General features: G+C 38.4%; 1 protein-coding gene across 2 annotated transcripts; it reads left to right on the top strand.

The window, feature by feature from the left end:
• Nucleotides 1-9158: 9158 nt before the first annotated feature.
• LOC149842085 (amino acid permease 6-like) lies at nucleotides 9159-15740 on the top strand. Of its 2 annotated transcripts, XM_089998886.1 has the most exons (7): nucleotides 9159-9328; nucleotides 9425-9652; nucleotides 10162-10255; nucleotides 10377-10591; nucleotides 11024-11166; nucleotides 12814-13041; nucleotides 15106-15740. In XM_089998886.1, the coding sequence occupies exons 1-7, from the start codon at nucleotides 9184-9186 to the stop codon at nucleotides 15529-15531; spliced, it is 1479 nt and encodes a 492-aa protein (XP_089855012.1). In that variant the 5' UTR covers nucleotides 9159-9183; the 3' UTR covers nucleotides 15532-15740. The 2 variants fall into 2 exon arrangements, with proteins under 2 accessions (XP_089855012.1, XP_089855013.1); XM_089998887.1 differs by lacking the exon at nucleotides 12814-13041.
• Nucleotides 15741-20335: the final 4595 nt, after the last annotated feature.

Below are 20335 nucleotides of genomic sequence, written 5' to 3'. Positions count from 1 at the left end.
TCCAATCACTGTCTTAGACTTTTCAGTTTTTTCATTTCATTTTCATGATTTCATCATTCTTGTTTGCTCATAGCAAAAGTTTCTCCATTCTCATAGTCCTGGGTTTCACGGTTTTCCATTTCATTTTCATGATTTCATCATTCTTGGCTTCCATCTTATTGTCTTCTTCAAGAATTCAGCACCCTTGATTCAACGGTGAACACTTGACCAACTATTATGATGATGATGGTTGCTTGGCACATTGGTCTTACTTTGCCATATTTTTATTATTAATCTAAAGTTTTTTTTGCGATCCTTTTTTTGCATTTATATTATTCACAAAGGAAAGCAAAAATTAAAAACTGTTGATGAATCTTGGCTTTGAATCCATTAAAGTATGTCATAATGTCATGCATAAATGTAAAGTTTTATATGTTATTCCTCTTATGGTTCATTTCTACAATAATTTTTAACATTTATTTTCCTTTTCTATAATGCATCGTTTGGGAGATATTGCTATGACTTTATATGCCTAGATTAGACATATTCTCTCCCTTATGGCATTGGTGATAACATAATAATATAATGATAAATATTAATCTTACGTCTTACACCCATTAAAGTTAGTGGACTTATTTGCTTTATAAGAAATTCAAAAACCGCATAAGATATCTTTCCATATAGAAATTCATTGGCTTTTTATTTTCCTTTAGCATCGACCTGCTTTTTAAGAATGTAGTTACAAACCTTAAAAAAGAATGCATTAATGCACATTAGATACGGAAAGAGGTTCCATACTTTAGTTAGGGAAACCGATTTCCTAATTTCAAGGCATAAAAAAGGTCTGTTTCTACCTTTCTCACATAAGCTTTTCTGTTTCTACTGTAGTTTTTTTGCTTTTCTTTCTCACACAAGTTTTTCTTTTTCTACTGTAGTTTCAACTTAATACCATTAACTGAGCAAATCTTAGTTTTTTCCCCTTACAGTTGTTTATGTTTAGTCAAAAGGCATAAGGACGGTTTTTAAAGGAATTAATTGCAAGCTTATTCATCTTAGGTTTTTTTTTTTTCTGAGAAGTAAAAAAATCATTCATTTCATTTAGTTTAAAACAATGTTGTCAGTCAGTATTGGTATCGGCCCTGTATCGTTTGGCTAACGATTCTGGTGAATGGGTTGATACCGATACTCAAGTGAATCGTTCTGAATCGACCAAAAACTAATTAAAAAATTTTACGTGTCAATCAGAACGTCACACGTATTAAAGCCATTAAAATGTTGGTCAACATGTTGAAGCACAAACAGGATCACAGAACCTGCAGGCTTCCATCTTTCTAGTGTTTCATGTTGGTGGATGATCCTCTAGAGCCTAGTTGATTCTAACATGCATTGGGAAATAAAACTGGAATCCTCCTACTAATCATGGCCAAGCTGCCTAGGGTTTATCTCCTTATTGGAGTTAAAAATCAATCCCATTGAATTGAAATTTTGTTGTGTGTCACATTTATAGCCTCAAACTTTTTCTTTTCCTCTCAATCTTTTTAAAAGTGTTGCAGAGGTCCTGTGATTACCTCAGCGAAGAGGAATAGACAAAAACATGATTGAGAGAAAGTTTTCTAAACAAAAAGTTAGATGGCACCATTTTTTCCTCCTTTTTATCCAAGTTCATGTGGCCATGTGGGGATCTTTCCTTCTTTAATCATCTTGGGAGCCGAAGAAAATTAGATCTACTCATTGTTGCAAGTTGGAATTTTTTTGTTTTTTTTTTAAAGGCAAGCTGGGGGTTAGGCAGACCCCCACCAGTACACAACATACCATTGGGTTGTGAACTTGCAACGTCCTAACACATGGTTATGTGCACTAACAGCTACTACCAAACAAGCTAAGCACCCGTTGGTACAAGTTGGGATCTTTGCCAGCACCTTTCTAAAGTCAAAAGAGACAAAATGATTGAAATAATTAGCCGCGGTCCTCCTAAAGTCTAAGCGTGTAAAATTATTGAAACAATCAAACACCGTAGATGCCAACAAAGGCTCTGCATACCTAACCAGGCAAAGTCAGGCTTAAGGTTTTCAAGCTAAAGGAGGTGAAGAGTTTGATATATGGGGTGTGCATCCTTTGCAACAAGGCTTAAGACAAATGAAAAACTATCTCTTGTGGGCAAGGGGGACTGGGGAGTCCTCAAGGCGTGTTACATTGCAAACATTGGCTCAGACCATGGTCAACATGACACCCTACAATGGGATGCCCAAACCATAGCTGTAAAAGGAAACGCCCAGTACAAGAACACAAGGTTTAAAGTGGTTCAGTCGGTTGGAAGACATAGGTCCACGAATTCTCCTCTCAATCTTTTTGTTGATTGGATAAGGTTTCCTTGTTCTCTTATTTAATTTGCACATAGGGTATATGATGAAACTCCTCCAAACCAATCCTTGATCCTCATCACCGTACCTTGGTGAGCACGGATACTCCCTGTCTCTTCCTGTTTATGCCTGTCAAATTTTTTTTTTTCAATTGATGAACAGTGTCTGCTGTTCCGCTGTTATATATATTAAGTATATTATATATAATTTTTATATTATCTAAAAGCATTTTTGATAATCTTGAATCAACAAACCGTTGGATAGAGATAAAACTATATTTGTGGCTGTTTTAATGGACAAAAAATGTCATATTGACGATACATCAAATGATGGAGTCGTTTATTGATTGATATCGATAATAGCAAGAGACTTTAAATGATGGAGTTGGTTATTGATATCAATAGCAAGAGACCTCAAATGATAAAGTCAGAACAGCAAGAGACCTAAAATGAAGGAGTTGGTTATTTGGTTATTGATATCGGTAATTGCAAGAAGAGTCGAATAAGATTGGATCAATTGGATTTACAATCTCACTTTTGATTCCTCGTTCTTTTGTTTTGGCGTTTGCCTCTTATCATAATAACAAGTGGTTTTTCTCTTGTTGTGAACGTAGGATTCTCATATCCAAACCACGTATATTTCATGTCATGTTTCTTCACTCTTTCTCTTTATTATCAAGATTTAAAAATATTTAAAACCATATTTTTTTCTAAATAAACTAACTCATGTTAGCCATCTCGATATGCATGGTCCATTTGTACGTGACGCTTTTGTTATCACAGAAGTCATTCGAGCAGCCCAAGCTAGGCTCTTTGGGCTGGTTCACAAACCAACACTAACTATAATGTACATGAGGTATCGATACAATAGAATAGCCATCCATATCGACTAATCAAATAGGCTGAAAATATATATAACGTCAATCAATCAAGGTGGAATAAACCATTGGCTCAAAGTTGAGTACGAAATTCGAGGCTCCACCTTGCCTTTTTCTTTTTTGTTTTTTAGGTCTTTCTAAGTGTTCGGTTGAAGACCGTGCTGACAGTCACAGCATGGTGAGGCTGACGCTTCTCTTCATGTTAAGATACAAGCCGGCCTCCTTATTAAATGAGGCTTTTGTCCAATATGGAGTCCTGATGGCCCCTCTTCACCCTAAATTATTCCAACTTTAAAACCATCCCCATGGTTTTCTTCATATATCTTCTTTAGGGGCAAGGGTCAGCTTTCTTTTTGTGTTCAAAAGATTGACCTTGAGCACCCAAAAACTGCAACAAATAGAGCACTCGGTTAGGACCCTTTCAGGCTGTGTATTTGGTGCAAGATGATTGAGGCTCGGTTTGCAAAGTGGCCGTCGGAGGTCACCGGAGTGGTAAGTGTGGAATCCTCACTTCCAAAACTGTTTGAAAGCCATGAAAAGGGGGGAAAGTATGAACTGGCATGACCTTTGCCGCTTCGAATTCCTCGTTTCAGCTACCACCAGAGCAAGGTGATAATTACCAAATTAATGCTACACCAGTAACACTTCCAAAGGTCAGACCGTGACCGTCTTGGTGACTAATTTCTTAGTTCATTTGTGAGGGTAGATTTTAAAAAGTGCCCCCAAACGAGCTAAAGGATTTAGCTAAATCCATGACCATTATGAAATCTACTTTTACATCCCTCGAAGGCAGTTTCCAAAGAGAGGCATTCTGTCATTTTCAATGAAAGCATTCAAATGCATTCAGTTATGGAAAAAAAAAAATGCACAGTTAGACGTTTTGTCACGCATGTTCCGTTTGAAAGGGCTCCGTTATGGTGTTCAACTCACTTACCATACCCGTGTGCCTATGTGGAACCTGACCTTATTATCTGTGGCACTGATCCTTGTTTTCGCCTCGGCATGATCCAAACAAGGCCTAGGCTCAAAGCTATCGTGGAGCACTGATTTGGAAGAGCTCTGTACACCTGGCTAGGTGGTTCGGCTTAAGGAGATCAAGTTAAAAGACACTGCGAGCTCACTATATATCTAGAGTGTGTGTCCTTTGCTGCAAGGTTGAAGCCAACAGGAAACTATCCCTGGTGGGAGAAGGTAGAGATGGGTGAGGGAGGGACTACTCATGGAGTTCATACCAATGCAAAACAAGGTCATGGTTAACATGACACCTCTCGGGCCAGCCCGTAAGAGACGTCCAAACAGGAACAATGAGTGTACTCTCAGGTGGGTATGGAGACCTCAAGGGTTTTACCAACCAAAGGCCAGCCAATGTGCGGTTAGTGATGGAGGGGTTTCCCCCCCTTGAGTTATCAAAAAAATAAAAGAAAGAAAGAAAAAAGAGGTCAAGGTGGGTGGCTGGGTTTCCCCCCCTTGAGTTATCAAAAAAATAAAAGAAAGAAAGAAAAAAGAGGTCAAGGTGGGTGGCTGGGTGCGACTTATGGATGAAAACAGGTCAGATTCAAGGAGATTTTGCAAATTTTAGCTGTTCTGGATCCGATTCTGATCTGAATCTCCATGTATTTAGCTGTTCCGGATCTCAACCGTTTGCATCCCTACTGACACTTCAAACCACAGCACATTCTTAATTAGCATATGTTGATTTCAAGTTGAGGTCTGTGATAAACGAAATAAGTAATAATGGAGGGTGATATTATTCAAAAGAAATAAAATGATAGAGGGGAAATATTGATTAAGAAATGACAAACAATCAATTCTGTCCACCCATTATTATCCTTAGGGCACCAAAAGTTTACAGGATTCAATTATTTATGTAGGGCCTTGGCCAACGGAGGCGACCATCACAGTCCAATCTCTAAAAATAATTGTCTTAATTTACTCTTGTGCAAGGGCCCAAACCAAAACATATTAATTAAGAGTTGATGTCAATGATCTTATGTTTTTTACGTCAATGTAACAGCAATCTCTTCAGTAAATAAAAAGAGTGCCCTTCTATTCTATTTCCTAGACACAAAGGTATGTTTGTCATAAATTCATGTGCAGGGTTTGATGCCTAATACATAACTTTCAAGTGGCACTTGTATGCTTTAATTGGTATTTCTATACCATTGATGTACTAAGCCAAACTCTTAATTTTGACACAACTACATGATTTTAATTAGTTCAATTTCTAACTAAAGTAAGATGCTGTTCTTTAATTTGCAACAGTTCGTTGTCCTTCAAAGTTTTTTATTCATTGTCTTTGGTTGTCTTGCCCTTAACTGTGGTAATTAACTTGAAACTACTTTTAACAGTAATTCATCTCTAATTGCAAGTTTAGCCTGCATAAATTAAAAATATTTTTGCCTTTAACGAAATTGACAATGCGAAGTAAATTTAGTGGAAACTAGTAAATGACAATGCCAACTATTTTTTCTATTTTTCATGAGAAAAGCCACCACTATGGTTTAGAGAGCCAGGATCAGGTGCCATCACATGGCACACTTTGAAGTGTGTCATGTGATGAGACTGTTGATCCTGGCTAGGTTTAGACGTCTCCTTATGGGCTGAGAGGTGTCACATTGATTATGGATATGATACTTTCCTTGCACATCGGAGATAGTTTCTTATTTGGCTTATGCCTTGTAGCAAAATACCTGAACCTCAGGTATCGAGCTGTTAGCCTTCTTGTACTTGAAAGCCTTAAGCCGACCCATCTAACCAGGTGTGGAGAGGAGAGCCCTTGTGCACTGGTTGGTATGCAAGAAATAGGGTTTTATGAATAATGTTAGCTTTTTCTCAACTTATTTTTGCTAATTTGAAATTTCAACTCGTCATACAACATGAAATTAAAGAGGTATATTTAGGCCATGTTTGGTGCATCTTCTTAAGGCCTGGAAGGCCTTTCAGGTGTGGGTCCCACTATATTTCAGTTGAGAAGGTGTTTGGATGGTTAATTTTAAAGCTCCCATGTGGAGACCCGAGATTAAAGAAAGCAGATCAGGTCATGTTGAAGATGAGCTTTAATTTTTGCTCATGCCAACATCGTGACCGTCCGTTTTGTATTTTGAAAAGTTAAAAAAAAAAAAGTCAACAGAACAGTTATATGCTATGTGGCATTCATTCAAAATGCAGACTGCCACGATGTTGGCATGAGCAAAAAAGCTCATGTTCAGCATGAACTGAACTGCTTCCGTGATTAAACCATTAAAATAGGGAGGAGAAAAAAGCTCCTTATCACGAGAATGAGCCATTCTTCATGGTGGGAAGGAGCCAGAGGGTTCTCTCTCTCTCTCTCTCTCTCTCCAGACCTACCATCGTATTGCCTTCTCTTCAACATATTTCTCTAATTGTTTGAGCTCATACCAACTCTATGATCACGTCCTTGATTTTGCATTCTATAACTGAATGATTTGCGATCAGTCTCGAGCCCAACGATCATGAGTTTCCCTTCCTCCTCAAGGTGCATGCAGATGTCCATGCTTTCGAAAAGAGTAGGAAGATCTATGGTGGTTTCATGAATCTGGGTTTTGCTTCCCGATGCATTTGTTGGCAATACTGCGATAGTTATTATATGAGTTGTTGGTGTTGGTGAGATGCCTAACTTTAAAGAGATATCATATCGAGAAACTCATTTTTTGAGTGGGTATTCATAGAATGTATTTCAAGAGGCAGGTGAGGTGCCTAATGAAATTGTAGTGGTTAGTATGTTGATGGTTTGTGCAAATGTTATTTTGAACTCGTGTGAAAATTTGGAATGAAATTGTCGATATTTATGTAAGATTTAGGATTTGTGTATCAAATGTTTGATGGAATGCTTGTTAGAAATAAAGTTTGTGAAATATTATTATTTGAGGCTTCTATCAAAATGGTGGCATTGTTGAGGCTCTAGAGGTGTTTCAAAGTATGTTGGATGTAAGTGTGAAGCCTAGTTCAATTACCATTGCAAGTCTTCTTCCATCATTTGTTCCATTGAAACTTTTCTGGTTGCTATTGTGATGCTGGTTCAGTTGAAGCAAATGATGGATTTGAAGGTGAGAGATGGTTGGTTTTCTCAGAATTGGATTTTTTATGCCGTTTTTTTTCCTTGATTGGTGTGGTGCATTTTTGGCAGGTTGGTTGTGGAGCTTTTTTTTTTTTCAAGAAAAAGTGGGTTGTGAAGTTGTTTGTGAGTTTTTGTGAAAATTGTGGATGTTAGGTGCTTTTTTTTTTGCCTTCTTGTTTTTCATGGGTTTGTTTTTGGTGATAATGTATTGTTTTTTTGTCTTTCTTTCATGGTTTTTTTGGTGTGGGATTTTTTCTTTGATGAAGAGAATTGTTGGTGTGAGCATCCAGGAATGTTATCTGACTTTTTTTTTGGGTGGTATATTTTTTTAGAGTGAGATTTTTGTGGTGTTAGAGTTGGGATTTGATCTATCGGATGTTTGATTGGTTTTCTCTTTCTTTCTTTTGTTGTTCACAGTTGCATTTTACAGAAGGTTTTGGTCTTGAAAGGTTTTGCATAATGTTGGATAGATCTCTCTTTTAGAAGGCCTTCTTAACTAATGTGTCAAACAAATTATTCATGTTTAAAAATCCTTTCAAGTTACAGTTTTAAAACAACTTTTATCCTGCAGATGAACTTCTGTCTTCAAAACTAACTTCGTCCACAATATAAGGCGCCAAAAGCTAAAAAACAAAATCAAAGGGACGAGAGAAAGGAAAAAGGTCAAAAAGAGATTTGCTTGAAAACAAAATTTTGGAATTTTGTATCAAGCTTGGGGAATCTTGAGATTAAAAAGCAACGTTTTTCTTTTACAGAAGAAAATCCAATGATTTATCACCTCCATCACTCAAGCAGATCAAACAAGGCTAGTACATTGAGACCCTCTTGCACAGACAAAGCAAAATACGTGGCAACTCACGAGATTGCCACAAGATAAATAAGAATGACCAATAGACGACAGCCCAAATGTGTATCATTCACTCAGCATTATTTTATTCTCTAGACGCCTACCCATCTTCATCCTGTAAGAAAACACTAAAAAATATTTCATTCAAATTTTCTTTTATAGTCTAAAGGAAAAAAAAACCATCTGTCTGCACCTTGGTTGATCATCTGTGATAAATACTTTGGGATCTGCAGTTGGGATGGACGTTTATGGAGTTTATGCATTTGAAGAAGTGCGTTTATGGAGTTTATGCATTTGTAGAAGTGGCAGCTGCCAAATCCATGATTTTGTGTAAATACAAAGGAAAAAGTGCCCCCACTTCCCATCTCAAATGCATAAACTCCCATCTAGATTCCAAACAGGACTACCAAGGTAGTTTGACCAAGATTTTACCTCTGGACCACCAAATGCATAAACGCCCATCCCACCACCAAGATTTCAAACAGGCGCTAAAGATTTCAAACAGGCGCTAAAGATTTCCTGACCACCACCTAGGCCCTTGTGGCAAGGTAAAGTCACCTTAGGTTTTGATTTTGTGATGTTCGGTTAACTTGTTGACATTCAAAAGTTGCCCTACCAGGTGAGCGGAGCTCTTATGAGCTAGAAAATTTCATTCAATTGTGAGCAGCACAATCCAACTGCCTGAGAGAGAGAGAGAGAGTGTCAGCGTGTGTGTTAAGGTCCTCATATTACATGAGCCAGAGACTCGGTCAGTCGGTCTACTGCTTATGCAAAATAAATACGACTGACACAACCTCTTAAATCCCTCTCGCCTCGTAAAATTCTCCGTCTTTTATTGTACCCCATTTACGTTACGAGCTTACTTATGAGTATTACCGCTAATAATTAAGAAGTTAAAACTACACCATGAACATGTGTCCATCACTGCACTCCACCCATTTGGGGTCTCTCTCTCTCTCTCTCCTATTTATATAGCTCAAACAACACTGTCTCACTCACCCACCTCTCCCTCTTTCTCTCTCTTGTTCCTCAAGAAGCAAAAATGCCTAAACAGGAGGATGTGGGGATCTTTCCGGCCATCGAGTTGCAGCAAAAGGACGATTCTTTCGTGGACGAAGATGCCGGATTTACAGGAGCTGGGGAGAACTCCAAGAACAGAGACGATGATGAGAAAGCCAAGCGAACCGGTATATATATACTTTGTTTCTGGATTCTTTTGGTTGTTGGTGAGGGCAGACTTCATATGTATCTTGAGATTATATCATGTTGGTGTTTTTTCTTAGGGAATGTGTGGACGGCCAGCGCTCATATCATAACGGCTGTCATCGGTTCTGGGGTGCTGTCGCTTGCATGGGCGATTGCACAGCTTGGGTGGGTGGCCGGACCGGTGGTGCTCATGGCCTTTTCCTTCATCACTTTCTTCACCTCATCTCTGCTTGCAGACTGCTACCGGTCGCCGGTCACCGGGAAGAGAAATTACACTTACATGGACGCTGTGAGATCCAACTTAGGTAAATTTCAAGACACGAAAGAAAAAGAAACACCAAAAATACCATCTCTCTCTCTCTCTGTGGATTATTTTGTACTACTTTAGCGTATATTTGGTGCATGGGTACGCTCTTCTTTTAGAAGACATATCTAAAGGATCGCTGCAAATCTGAAGATTAGTGGTGCATGTCTGAATGGTTCAATATGAAGAGTTTTCATTCTTTCTCATTTCAGATAGAGACCACCAAATGGGCCATAAGGAAAACTCAGATTTGTTGTGGAGTCCTGTATGCATGCTTGCATATAAAGTTACTTTCTAGTGACTAAAAAGAAAAATTAGATCGGTATTTGGTCATCCTTCCATTCAAATGTGCATTTCCTGCGAAAATATTACATCTTCCTTTTTCTTTTTCCACTAGCAAACAAGTAATTAGACTAAAGAACTGGAAGTAGACAAACAGAGAGCATAAATTCAACATGGAAGTTTTGCAACACATTCTCATTTTCTGTTTTTTTTTTGTCTCTTTTGCAGGAGGGTTGAAAATCAGGCTCTGTGGTCTCACTCAATATACGAACCTGTTTGGAACATCGATCGGTTACACCATCACTGCATCCATTAGTATGGCGTAAGTCTGTTAATTCCAAATCCCAATAATCATTTTAGAGAGAGAGAGAGAGAGGCCCATTTTGTTCACTTTCAACTTGTGTCTTATTCTCCCTCTTTTCCCTTGTTCTGTGAACCATCAGAGCCGTACGGAGGTCTAACTGTTTTCACAGGGAAGGTCATGCCTCTCACTGCCACACGTCCAACAACCCCTTCATGATAATCTTCGCAAGCATGCAGGTGATCCTATCGCAGATCCCCGATTTCCACAAGCTGTGGTGGCTCTCCTACGTTGCTGCAATCATGTCCTTCACTTATTCCACCGTAGGCCTCGGCCTCGCCTTCTCCAAAGCTGCAGGTGACCATCCATCAACAGCTACAAAACACACACACCTAATTAAACAAAATCTCTTGTTTTTTCTCATACTGTGCCTGGAGAAATCGCCTCCCAGAATTGCCATTCCGACGACATAAAACACCAAAGCTAGGACCCTCACTCCCGGGGGCTATACTGAAAACTTCAGCTCGCGAGAGTTTTTTTCTTTTCTCTTTTTCGACAGATAAAGTTGGGGTTAGGCAGACCAGTACCAGGTATAGAACCATATATCATTGGGGATTCGAACTTGCAACGTCTCAACACAAGGTGACGTGTACTAACTGCTCCTGTCAGACAAGCGAAGCCCTCGTTGGTAGCGCCCGCGGGAGTTGAACAAACAAAATCTCTCTTGTTTGCTTTCTGGTTCTTTTGTTGTGTTTTTATTCATCAATGTATATGCATGACAAATTGCAGGAAGCAGCCATGGGAAGACAAGCCTCACCGGGGTGGCAGTGGGTGTGGACGTTACCGCCAATGAGAAGATATGGAGAACGTTCCAAGCGCTTGGAGACATAGCCTTTGCTTATTCATACTCCATGGTTCTCATTGAGATTCAAGTGAGCCCTGTTTTTTTTTTTTATAATTCAAAGAAACCCCCACCCAACTCAGCCTGCCATTGGCTTGCCTAGAGGGCGATGCTAGCTAATGGGATTGTGTCCTTGACTGCCGGTCTAGTGGCCAAGGCCCCTCCCCAATGCTGGCTAAGTGAGCCCCTACTTGATTTGACTTCTTTTTTTTCGTAGTTAAGAATTATCCTAAAAAAGGAAACAAAGGAAGAAAATATATGACTCCATGTCCAAGTCAAAGACCTGAGTTGCCGTATGCCTGGTTGATTCGGATGATGAGTTGACCGATTCATGTTGGCTTAGGCTGAGAATACCATGGTTTTGTGCATGCCTGCACGCAGTCAACATGGATCCTAGCTTTTCGGTTCTAATGATTTCAAGGTTGGCTGAAACAGAAGCGAGTCTTGAAACTATGAAGGGAAAATATTCGGTTTTGCTGGTGACAAACTCATTTTCAGTTAAACCTTTATTTAACTTTTGGGCTTGCCTGATTCGTTTCAGAGCATCTTTCTCTGTCACTTTTCCATAAGAAGACACTCTACCGGACCATGACTCTCTTCAGTGGGGTTACATTTTTTCACTAGACTCCACCCTCATAATGATTTTGACCTGCCTGCTCTCTCTCTCTCTCTCTCTCACACACACACACAGCTTTTTTTTCTCTATTCGTAGGCCACTCTGAGCGGGTCTTCCGACCAGACTCCACCCTGACAAGGACATATGACTCTGCCTATTTGGTCTCATATGTTCATCAGCATGCATACTCGATGCAATAGATTGGGCCAAGACTGGGGCCCGACCTCTATGCTTTTTTTAAAGGCAAGCTGGGGTTAGGCAGAGCCCTACCAGATATCTCTTAAGCCCCATGTGGCAGAGGGATTCGAACTTGGGCCTTCAGCTTGGCACAGGGCCCCGCTTACCACATGGGATACCACCTTGGTGGTGCTCGAACTCTATGTTTGACATCATTAGAAAACCAAACACTCGTTGGGCGACTGACCCAATCCAGCCCAGACCCGACTCAAACTATTTCAAGTCCAAAATCCAGACCCGATTCAATAGGCGGCCCACAGAAGCCCAGCTCAATCCATTCCGGTTGCACTATATATATATATATATATATATATATATATATATATATATATATATATATATATATATATATATATATATATATATATATATATAAAATTTGATTCCGTTTAAATGGGATGAAACTGGATAGGTTGCGTCTTGAGATGATTGAGGTGATGTAACCAATAATTAGCCAATTCATTTAACAATGGGGTAGGATGCACTCTATCTACCTACACCTCCATGCTTGACTAGGTTCAACATTACTCCAGTAACCTGCTAGGTACCACGAACTTAGTCTGTCCATGTTGTTTAGGTCATTGTGAATGTCATATCCCCATTAAATCGGCATCATGGTCTGAACCAATCTATGTTAAATTCATCTTCCTTGAACCTACCTATGTTGAACTCAGCTCAGTCACCTCAGACTATAGACTTTTTTTTTTATTCATCTTCAACATTACTCCAGTAACCTGATATCGTTCTCTCATTCAAAGTATAGCAAATAATGACTAAGATACATTCAATCTTGATCGGTCCGACTTTACATTTTTGTTTTTCCAGGACACATTAAAATCGGCTCCTCCAGAGAATAAAGTTATGAAGAAAGCTAGCTTTGTGGGTGTCTCGGTCACAACTATTTTCTACATGCTATGTGGTTGCGTTGGTTATGCAGCGTTCGGGAACAATGCACCAGGGAATTTCCTCACCGGGTTTGGCTTCTACGACCCATTTTGGTTGATTGACTTTGCCAACGTATGTATTGTTGTCCATCTCGTGGGTGCTTGGCAGGTGAGTTTATATGAAATTTGGAATTCTCATGCATCTTTGTTGCTCCGGGGACTAAAGGGCACGTTTTGAAGCAAGAAAAACTTTCAGAGCAAAAGAAAAAATTGTCTACGAGAAGTTTTGATATGATAATTTTTCTAAAAATGAAAAATTTTCACTTGGTGGTGGTGGTGGAGCTTCTCCAACATGGTTTTCAGGGAGGTAGGTGATGGTGAGTGGTGGTGATAGATGGTGGGGAAGGTGGTTTTATGGGAGGTGGTGGGTGGTGATGGTGAGGTGTACGTCGTAGTGAAAAATCATCGCGAGAGGTGGTGGTGATTGTGGTAGAGCTTCTCCAGCATGATTTTCTGAGAGGTGGGTGATGGCTGGTGGTAGTGGTGGTGAGATGGATGGTGGAAAATCATCGTGGAGACGGTAGTTTTTTTAGAGGTGGGTGATGGTGGAGGGTGGTTTTTTGAGAGGTGGGTGGTGATGGTGAGATGGGTGGTCTTGATGGTGGTGAGTGGTGGTGGAGGGCGGTTTTTCGAGAGTTGGGTGGTGGTGGTGGTGATGGTGAGATGGGTGCTGGAGAGTGGACCTCATAATTTTCTCTTGGTAGGAAATATTCCTTCACCTCATTTCATAGAGGAATATTTCCTATCAAAAAATATTTTTTAGAAAAACTCTTTACAACAACGACTACGCCTTCATCCCAAAGCAATTGGGGTCGGCGATATGAACCAAAAAAGAAAATCATTCTGGGTCTTCCACATGAATCCTTCTCCTCCAATCATTTCTTTCCAATGCCATGTCCTCGGTGAAGTTCAAAGCATTCATATCCTTTCTTATCATCGCCATCCAAGTCTTCTTAGGCCTACCCTGACCTCTTTTAACTAATATATTTTTCCATTTCTTCACCCTTCTAACTGGAGCATCATTAGGCCTTCGCCGAATATGTCCAAACCAGCAACGCCTACCTTCTTATGTATCTCCTCGTTTAGAAAAAATCTTTAAGAGAGAAATTTTCTTTCGTTTGAAACTGTCGGAATAAACAGTATAAGTTTTTTTATTTTGTATCATTTTTTCTACATCTTTCGCACTTCCAAACGTGCCCTGAAAGGCTACCTATGGCTGGGATTGGCTAAATAGATCTGGTTTTTATTTTTCTTCAGTAAAGATCTGGCCATGTTTGCGTTGTTATCCTAACCAACTTAGATTTTGTGTAAATGTCGCGGAAACCCCAAACTAGGCAAAATTAGGGCAACTGTAACTGGTCAGCTGGATGAACCAATCCATACCAGCAATTGGGAGTTCGGTTAGACTCTTTCTCCATCTTTATACCCTTCCTAAATCTTTTGATGCAAGCTGTTTTGATCAAACCTGATCTTAAAGATGGGTTCAACGTGGTTGATTGAATAAGAAACGAACCTTGGATCATATTTTTTCAAAAAAAAAATGCTTTTTTAAATTACAGAAAATTGTGTTTTGTCAACAGTTGATTTTTAGATCACCAAAAAAATCCGGCACACAAGTCGGATTTTGGCGATTTAAGTGTCGATCCTCACTAAATGAGTGATGTAGATCACGTGGATAGGGTCTGATTTGATCAAAACAACTTGCTTCAATGAAATCTCAAAAAGGGGTATGAAGATAAGGATGACATAGGGGATGAGTGGAACCAGTGGCTCCATTCTCTGTCAAGAATTAAAGAGCAACATGCTGTTGCTGGTATTGCATGAATTAGTATCAAAGCCAGGAATGAGTTGGGACCAATGTTCAAAATCAGTTTCAGAACCAAACTGGTTTTCAAATAAATTCATAAAATAAGCTTGAATGGAATCAAATGTATTTGGTTTGACATTTAAAATTTTAATTTTATTTAAAAAAAATAAAAAAAGAGAAGCAAATTCAAAAAAATCTAAAAAGGCACACGAAAAATTGGCTTGATACCAGCTGTATCAGTTTGATTTGGTTGATAGAGAAAATTCAAACGAAGTTTATCCCAAATTTCCCCCCCTGCAATCAAATGGGCCATTAATGCAATAATGAAATAATGGCAAAGAATTAACTCTTTTCTCTGTAAAACAGGTGTTTACCCAACCTATTTTTGCCTTCGTCGAAGGCTGGGCGGCCGACAAGTGGCAAACAAGCCAATTCATCAACAAAGAGTACCCTGTGGACATCCCAGGCTATGGGGAGTACTCCATTAACTTGTTTCGACTGGTATGGAGGACTGTGTATGTGGGGGTAACAACAGTCATAGCCATGATTGTGCCTTTCTTCAATGACATTATGGGATTGTTAGGAGCCATCGGATTCTGGCCACTGACCGTCTACTTCCCGATCGAGATGTACATCGCGCGGAACAAGATCCAACCTTTCACATTCCGATGGACATGGCTTCAGGTGCTCAGTATGGGATGCTTCTTCATATCTCTGGCTGCTGCAGCAGGTTCCATACAAGGCATCATCACCGATCTTCAGATCTATAAGCCATTTCAATCTTCCAGTTAATTAAGCGAAGAAGGTGCAACGAAGCTGACTGTGTGTGTATTACAAGTGTATAAGGTTTTCTTCTTTCTAGGTAATCATATAATGCTTAGCAAATTGCACCTGAAGGATGGCTTTAATTTCTTTTTCGCAAACAAGGGTATCATTTGCTTATTATAATGCAGCGAGGCTTATATTAATTTAATACTGTACTCTTTGGATGATTTCCCAAATGCAAGGCTTTGGCAAAAAAAAAAAAATTTGAAAGGCAAGCTGGGTTATGCGGACCCCTACCACAGCCGCCCCATGTGTCAGAGGGATTCGATCCTGGGCCTTCAGCTTCACACAGGACTCCGCTTACCACATGGGATACCACCTCAGTGGTAAGGCCAAGGCAATTTACTAGAGAAGGATATGGTTAAAAGGGCTTGTGGAAAACATTATGATGCTGGAACAAGATGAACCCGTTTAAGCTTGCTCTAACCATAGTAGGGCCTGAAATGCTAATTAGACGTGAACATGTGTGCGAGCACACACACACAAAGCTGGGCACACCCAGCTTCATCCTTGTAGCAAGGAACGTCGTTGGGGGGCTTTCAAAGTGTAGTTGTCCCATGTCAAGTGACAAAACATGACTGCCCTTAACTGTTACGATAACAAAGCCGTATATGACATTTTCAGAACTAGATTTTGATGATGAACAAGTGAATCACCTGTATTTCAGTTAAAGCAATGAAGAAAGATGACAAGAATTGAAGAATTCAATGAAGAATCTTTGAAGACAAATGTGCAAATGTAAATTTTATTAAATATCTTAGATTCTTGTAAGAGCCTTACTTATAGTGCATATTTCAATTACATTTTATCTAAAAAGTCTTCAGAAAAACTTTTCTAAAAGAACCCTTCATGAAAATCGTTTTAGAAAACTCTTTACTTAATTTTTCATATCTATTAGTCAACCAACAAAACAAAAACGTCAACTTTCTAATTAGTCGACTAATCAAATCTTAGTCGATCGGACAAAATGTTTGATTTCTGAAAAATTTAGCAGAAGTCGACTGAAGGTTTTCTTAGTCGACCGGACAAAATGTTTGTTTTCCAAAAAATTTAGCAAGAGACGACTGAAAGGTTTTTCAGTCTACTGATAATTTCATCAGTCGACTAACTTTTCTTTAGTCGACTAAGTTTCAAACTCTTGATTTTAAAACGATTCTGTTAAACACAGTAGTCGACTGACAATAATTGTCAGTCTGCTAATATTTGATTTCAGTCGACTAACTATTGTTTCAGTCGACTATAACTTTTAAAAGGTGTGTTTTTATTTTTCAAACGAATTGATCGTTCAAAAGTGATTGTTTTGACACTCATTCGTACTCTCAACGTATGAAATCTATCAACTATAAATAAGAGTGCATTCCACACTCAAAACATCGAATTACAATGAATTACAAAGATCAAATTCTTTTCTTTTCACTCATATTCATTCAAGTATTCATTTTCTCACTCACTTGATATTTTTACTCCAGTTTTTCACTCAAATTCTTTTGAGAGATAGTGAATTTGTGAGTTGAGTATTTCAACAGCCTCAGAAGTCAATTACATTTCATCTGCATTTATAAAAAAGACTCGTAATCTGATTGTAAGTTTGCTTGCTTATATTTTTCTGAAAAGAAAATGACTCCTTAGTTTAAAATAGTTGCTTGCTTTTAGTTGGGTTGTTACTGAAAGTGGAACCGGATTTGGTCTATATGTTCTTATGATTACACAAGGTTGATAGTGAAAATCTCAAGCGGGTATGGATTAAGGACTGAATGTAGGTCAGAAAGACCGAACCATGATAAAATCTTGTGTTCTTTGTGTGATTGTTGTGTGATTTTTAAAATCCTAAAATTTTTCAAAAATGTTATTTAAAAGCACAATTCACCCTCCCTCTAGTGCTCATTCCCTCGATCATAAAGTACTTTCACTAACCATTAATTCAATTTTCAAACATCCAATTGGTTGACCCCTGCACGTTTTGATAACAGTGTACATTTTGATTTCCACTATTTTTGTAACCAACAAGTCCTGCATTCCGGTCTTTCACTGAGACTATATAAAGCCTGTAGATTTAACACTTAACATGCTCTATGCTGAGTCACACTCAGTATAACCAATCTTATTCTAGAGAAATTTTCAGCAAAAAAAAATCATAAAAACTTTTGAACGGTGAAGACTATTGATAAATTAAATATAAAAACATTATATAAGGATAACAAAGGGCTTATATAATGAAGGAAAAAGAATTACATTAGATCACATTAAAATCGTGTTATATTCAAGAAAGGTAACAGAACTTTAGGAAAATTTCACTAAAATTGCTGCGTTTAATGGACATGGACGTCGGTCAGAGTCGGATGAAAAAAGATAAAATTGAGTCCCAATCCAACTAGTCTAAAACCCAATATTTACACTTAATCGGATTCCGATCTTAGTCGAATTTGAATTCGGATTTGAATGCAAAACTAATACCAAATCCAGATCCAATTTTTAATAGAATCCAGATTTGGTTACTGAATGCAACTACTCAGATTTAGATTAAGTTTGAATATCAGGTTACATCCGACCCAATGACATCCCTGATTATTATGATGTCATAATAAATTTACATCACTGCTATTTGTAGTGCTGAAAAGTTAACCGAACTTGGCTCGACTTCCTTCAGCTCGTGCGAAATATCTTGCAAGTTTATCAAAAAATAATTAAGAAATATTACGTGTCATTCTGAACGTGGCACATAATAGAAAAATATAAGCCCGACGCAGCTACCACATCACACGCACCAGTCGCAGATGCAGAAAAGAGACTTGAAAAGTATTTGATACTTTAGAATCCATATTTGCTTTTAACCTCTTAACTCGGAATGCTTTTAACCTTATAGAAAAATATAAGCCCGACGCAGCACCAAGCACTGTATTAACCACACAGTGCATAGTGCTGACCTCTACCATCAAATAACCTCTTATCTATTGTTTTCTAAAAGAGCTCAGTAATTTTTTATCTAAATTCAAAACATTCAATTCGGTTTATCTATTTGTTAGATTTTTTTACCCTCCTTTGGTCTCCTTTTGGACAGCTTCTCAACAAGTTCAAGAAAAATAACTTATAATCCCGCAACAGATGCAGTTGCTCTCATTGAACAGACATTCATAGCACTAGATGCTTCTTAATTTTTAAATGTAACACTAACCAGGAAAACCAAAAGATATCTAGAATACGCATATTCACTTTTGACAAGTAAAAAGGAAGTTGGTCCAAGAGATCAAAAATATATAACTAGGAATGCTCATTATCACCACTCATTTTTTTTTATGACAAAGCGAAGAAAACCCTGAGTGAGGCCCCACGACCACCCTGACTATAAGGTGGCCCACCTCTCAAAGGTACAGACACACCTGTGCGCCCGCGGAGTTTGATCAAGTGCCTTCATCTCAGTACCGTTACAACCACCCTGCTAGCCAAGCGGATGCCCCCGTTGTAGACCACTGACAGACCAATATACGAGAAATGGCAAGCCCAGGAACTAATGTACCACAAAGAATGGCTCTTGGACCAGTAAAAGGGAAAACCTTTTAGCGACTGATTTATCCAAGGCATCATGCATGAACAACACGTTATTTGTACTCTGGTTTAACATTCACAACACGGGGGCAGAACTTTTCTAAAACAAGATTGAAGTTTTACTAACTAGGTGAACACAATATACTCAAGGCAATTGAAGCATTCAGCAGGAGAATCACTGAACCAAAAATAAGATTTACCGCAAGCACGTGGAAAAAAGGAGGTAGAAATTATACATGTATTGAATTCTTTTATTATTACGGAGTCTGAAGAGAAAGAATTCAAGAAAACCCAAAAATCCTAATGGTACTACCTTGATACTTTAAAAGTTCAACAAATTCATTAGATACATACAAAATATCTTATGTGCTACAAAAGGAGACAAGTCATAACTTCAAACGACGAGAAAGCCTAAATGGAGATACAACTGAAGAAAACAAAAAATAAAAGAAAATAGAATTACGAACTGTATACCAGTAGATATTTGACCAAGTTGGATGCATTTTTTTTCAAACTCGTTGCAAGAACACAAATACAAGAATTACAACTTGATTTAATTAAAAAGCTTAAAAAATATGGAACTCTTAAATAAATAAAATTTGGCTCATGCTAGTTCAGTTATAATCCTATATTTTCATGTTTCTTTTGAAAAGAAGATTAGGAGGAACTTGAGATTTAACTTAGGCAACATACTGCAGAATGGATTAATCAGTAACGACACCAAATGATAACCATGAAAACATAAAAATTCCAGTCATATGTGGTTCCTGCAGACATCAAATTAAAGCAGAACATTGAATAAATGCCTAACCTCAATAATTAAAAAATGTAAACATCCTCTTTCTGCCTGATGTATCAAACAGATGTATCAAACAGAGGTTCCTCGCTATCATTTTCAGTTGCACAAGCAGACAAACTTTATAGGTAGCACAACTTCAGTAGTGTATCTTATCTTGAATAAATTGCTATTGCGATATTAAAATTTGACAATTTGGCAAACGGTATGGAAATGTTCAGAGAATAATGCAAAATAAGGTTTACTGTAATCTGCGAATAAGAGAAACTAGGATTACCTATTTCGCAACTCTTTTTACCTCTTCATTTTTCAGAAATGGTGCATCGCTGGTACTTACTAAGAGACTGATGGGAGTAAAAGAAAGAGAGAATCACCTCCAAACTTTTGTTCACCATTCCTTGTCATTATAATACAATCAACTATAAATACTAC

The sequence above is a fragment of the Nuphar pumila genome, chromosome 3 (genome assembly GCF_984573655.1).
Source record: "Nuphar pumila chromosome 3, dmNupPumi1.hap1.1, whole genome shotgun sequence".
NCBI lineage: Eukaryota > Viridiplantae > Streptophyta > Magnoliopsida > Nymphaeales > Nymphaeaceae > Nuphar > Nuphar pumila.
This window is presented reverse-complemented; position numbering and strand designations above follow the sequence as displayed.